At 46.5% G+C, this 4,666-nt stretch overlaps 1 protein-coding gene across 1 annotated transcript; it reads left to right on the top strand.

Annotated features, from left to right (window-relative positions):
- Window positions 1-6: 6 nt before the first annotated feature.
- Window positions 7-4,654, top strand: LOC121963951 (serine/arginine repetitive matrix protein 1-like; the record flags this gene model as incomplete). The annotated part of the gene is made up of 3 exons (XM_042514188.1): window positions 7-1,821; window positions 3,604-4,290; window positions 4,580-4,654. Coding segments are annotated over exons 1-3 (2,564 nt in total), but the record flags the coding sequence as incomplete, so codon positions are not given.
- Between the last annotated feature and the right edge of the window lie 12 nt (window positions 4,655-4,666).

Genomic DNA, 4,666 nt, shown 5'->3' with positions numbered 1-4,666 from the left:
GAGATCCAGGAGCAAAGAGATGGAGAAAGGAAGGAGATCCAGGAGCAGAGACAACGAGAGAGGGAGGCGTTCAAGGAGCCGAGAAAATGAGAGGGAGAAAGGGAGGCGCTCCAGAAGCAGAGAAGCAGAGAAAGGGAGGCGTTCAAGGAGCAGAGAAGTGGAGAAAGGCAGTCTTTCAAAAAGCAGAGAAACAGAGAAAGGGAGGCGTTCAAGAAGCAGAGAAAAGAGGGACAAAGGAAAGGAGAGTGTTCCTCAGAGGACAAGACATGACTCGTCCTCATCTGGTTCTCCTTCTCCACCACCTCCACCCAAACAGGAGGCAAGGAGAGGAAGGAGCAGAGACAATGTGCGGGAAAAAGACAGGAATAGACAGGAGAAAAAGACGAGACACGACTCCTCATCCCCCTCGCCTCCCCCTGAGAAGGAGAGGGCCAGGAGGGAGAGGAGCGGAGAGAGGGAGCGCAGGACTGACCGAGATTTGCACTCAAGGGCACCAAATGAAAGAGACAACAGGAGAGACACTGGCAAGAGACAGGAGAGAGAGGTATCCCCTTTCCAACAGAAAAATGACAGGAGGAGGGATGGAGGACACCAGTCCCGCAACTCTCCGTCACCACCCTCTCGTGCACCTATCACTAATGGGCGGCAAAGAGAAAGGGAAGACGAGAAGAGAAGAGAAAAAGACAGGGAGAGTGTTAACGAGAGGGACAGGTATCTGAACAGTCAGAGGGAACAAGACAGAGAGCGAGGTCAAGAGAGCGCCAGAAAGAGAGACGAGGCTGTGCGATCGACCGCAGAAAGTAGGCGAGATGGGTCGAGACCTGCCGAGAAAGGCAGGAGCGAAAGACCAGAGATAAACGAGAGGCAGGAGAGGACAAGGAGCCCTCCGAGGAAGGAGAAACGGGATGACAAAGAGAAACAAGCGGAGAAAAAAAGACAGAGGAGCAGCAGCAGTAGCAGCAGCGGTAGCAGCAGCAGCAGCAGTAGCAGCAGTGATAGTGACAGTGACAGCTCCTCGTCCTCCTCTTCATCCTCCTCTTCCTCTTCGTCCTCATCCTCTGAAGATGAGGGCAAACTGAAGAAGGCCAGGGCAGCAGGGAAGGAAAAAAGCAGTTCCTCAAAAAGTGCGCCATCTGCCATCGGTGCTGCAGTTCAGCGGTATTTAGCCAATGGTAGAAAGGAAAGCCCCGTCTCTGCTTCAGAGGGTGATGGGATTCGACGAGCTCAGAAGGAGAGAGAATGTGGAAGAGACAAACGTGAGAGGGACAGCGCTCCCCACAGAGCTGCTGCAGAGACCCGCAAAAAAGGTCAGGAGCGATATAGCCCCACACAAATGGACAGCCCCACTCCACCTCCTTCCCCCTCCAGCAGAGCCGACGCCAGCAGAGGCAACAGCAGATACTCTTCCTCTGAGGCCGAGGCAGAGCGGTCGAGGGTGGAGGCCAAAGCTGGGGAGAGGGAGAGGGGCAGGGAGAGGGACACAGCCAAGAGGCCTGCAAGGTCCAGCCCCTCTGCCAGGAGGTCACACTCTCCACCTCAGAAAACCTCCACCACCTCCCCAGCACGTCGCACTCCACCAAAGCAGTATCAGGACCCCCTGCCCCGATCCAGGAGAGCCTCTCCTCCTCCAGCCTGGTCAGACCGGGAGAGAGAGAGACAGAGGGACAGAGAGAGGGAGAAGGAGAGGGACAGAGAGCGTGAAAGAGAGAGAGAAAAGGACAGAGAACGCGAGCGGATCGCCAGGAGGAGCAGGTCCAGAAGCCCAAGAAGGCGCAGCAGGTCCAGGTCTAGAAGTCCAAGAAGGCGAAGCCCCCCCAACAGGTAATATGAAAACTTTCATCTTCATATACTCAGTCTTTGCTGTTCTATACACCTGGCTACCCCTGAAAGATATATTTCACCGATATAAAGAGAGTGCTCACGTAAAACTCCTTTTCTGCAGTAGAAAGATGCAAATACTTTTGAGATAGCCGCGACGTGACCAGAGAAAACAGCTCAAGAGGTAGAAAGCCTACAACTACCAGAATGCATCACACCTTATCACATCTCCTGCTGGTGGATGACATAATGTGAACTGGTCAGAGTGAAACAATGGTGACTGTCTGGTAACAAACAATCTCGCATTACAGTTAAACTCGAATCTAAAACATGTTTCTGGAAACATTTGAGGTGAGAAATATACAACACAGTGACAGAATCTTTGTTTATATTTGTTTTCTTCCTTTCTTTTTTTAATTTTCAGAATTTTACATACAATAATGGCATAGCCAGTTTTTTTGCTGTTGATTACAAAGATTATTGTAATACACTTTTGATATAATTGAAACTGTTTTAAACCAGCATTACATAAATACTCTATTTAGAAATATATTTACAAGAGTAAATCAAATATAAAGCCACATATATATGTGTACATATGCACACACACACACACACACTCCTGCATGTATATGAATACACATTTGCATATGTGCACATACATTCATCCACATGTACATATATGTGCACACATACGTCTATATGCCTCTTACTCCCACATATTAAGGGGAAAAAAAGAGCACGTTAAAAGAAACAGATAAATGAATCATAGAAAATACAACATAAATAAGAAAAAAGTAAATAAAATCGAATCTTTGTTTATATTTGATCAGTGCTGCTTAGATTTACTGTCTGATCTTGTTTTCGGCTTCTGTTTTCACCGTGCAGGAGGCACCTTGGGCTCACTTCCTGTTCACAAACTCTCACTATTACAGCTATACGAGGCATTTAAATATGTTTCTGGAAACATTTTTTGCAAGAAATGGGCAGTGCGATAATATAGTCTTGAGCCAACGAAACTCCTTCAGATGACAGATTTTCGGGATTGGGAGGAGTTTCTCTGTGGGGGAAAGAGGGGACATCTAGGCACTGGTTAAATGGAGGGAGTTTTACCACAGTTCATTTACGCATACTACCCACATTGTTTTGATACAAAGCTAGCGTCAAATTAGCAAAATATCCTTTTTAAATAAATGTCATATCTGATTAGTGATACATGGGTTTGACGTGCAGATTACCAGTGCTGGGGAGCTACTTTGAAAGAATAGCTTTGTAAGCTACCAGTTACTTAACACTGAAAGAAGCTGACATACAGCAAAGCTGCAAGTGGGAGAAATCTATATTAAAACTAGTTAACTAAAGGTAGCTACTCAGAAAAAGTAGTTAAAACACCTGTGTGTAAATAATCAAAATGACAATGTGCATGTGATATGAAACTTTGACAAAATATAACACAAAAAGTCAAATAATTTATTGCAAAAAGTCACTTGTTCACAGGTCATACACAAACCAATAACAAAATACCTCGCTTTTCACAGGAAAGTGCTGGAACGTCAGCTTTGGTTTTGTTTTAGAAGCATCAAATTATGATTTTTTTTAAGTTGTAGATAAAAGATTAGCTCTTATCAACCTCATCATTTACTCTGATGTTATCAGAGAGCTAATCTTTATGCGGGGGCATTTTCATCAGTTTTTTATTGGACAGTTTGACAGTTAAGAGATAGACAGGTAACAGTGTAAAAAACAGGGTATCTAAATCATCTGTCTTATATTGTCCTCTTCCAGGTCCCGTCGCTCTCCCTCCCCGCAGCGGCAAAGGAGGAGCAGTCACTCCCTGTCCCGAGAAAGAGCGAGAGAGCGGGAACAAGAGAGGATCAGACAGAGGGAGGCAGAACAAGAGAGAGAGAGGGTGAAGGAGCATCTGCCCCCAAAAGATGTCCCACAACCCCGCAGATCCTCCTCGTCCTCCTCATCTTCCTCTAGCTCCTCCTCCTCCTCTTCATCCTCACCATCACCACAGAGAGAGATGAAAGACACAAAAGCATCAACAGAGAGAGACAGGAGAACAGAGCGAGAGGACGAGAAGAGAGACGGAGAGCAGAAAAGTCGTTCTTCCTCTTCACATCCCTCCAGAGACTCATCCCATGCCCCAACCTCAGGTAGGAGAGGCTCCCAGTCAGACTCCAGGCGCTCTGATGCGCCCTCCAGAAGGTCTCCAGCTGGCAGCCAACCAGAAACCAAACAGCTGTCACGAGATTCAAGCTGGAAGCAGTCGCCAGTGACGGCCCCTCCGCAGTCAGACCAAACGGTCAGAAGAGAGAGCGCTGTAAACGGGAAGGAGGCGAATGCAAACAAGAAAGACAACGTGAGCAGCAGCTCCAGCTCCTCCTCTTCGTCCTCATCGTCCTCTTCTTCCTCCTCTTCATCATCCTCCTCAGACAGCTCTGACTCTGAAGTGGAGCAAGGCAAAGGGTAAGCCGAGCTGACAGAGATAACTGTCAATTTTACTTATTCTCTAGTCCGATATCACAACACAACACACATCTATTGCACAAATTACACACATCTGTCGCACAAAATTGCACAAATTGTGCAATAGATGTCTTGTGCACGGGGTAGACCAACATACTAAAAGAGCACAAGACACAGAAGTATCCAGGACTCTATTCTTAAGATCAAATAATAAAAAACAATTGTTTTTACTGATAATTCATAAATTACTTCCCAGGTATTAATAATTACCCTTGTTGCTTTTTCACAGGAAGACAGGCAAACCTCAAAGTTCTCCTTCCTCGTCCTCGTCGTCAGAGAATGAAAAGGAAACTAAGAAAAAGAGGTAACAGAGCTT

This window comes from Plectropomus leopardus, unplaced genomic scaffold (assembly GCF_008729295.1).
Source record: "Plectropomus leopardus isolate mb unplaced genomic scaffold, YSFRI_Pleo_2.0 unplaced_scaffold13397, whole genome shotgun sequence".
In the NCBI taxonomy this organism is placed as follows: domain Eukaryota; kingdom Metazoa; phylum Chordata; class Actinopteri; order Perciformes; family Serranidae; genus Plectropomus; species Plectropomus leopardus.
Note: the sequence above shows the minus strand (reverse complement) of the source record. Positions and strands in the feature narration are given on the sequence as shown.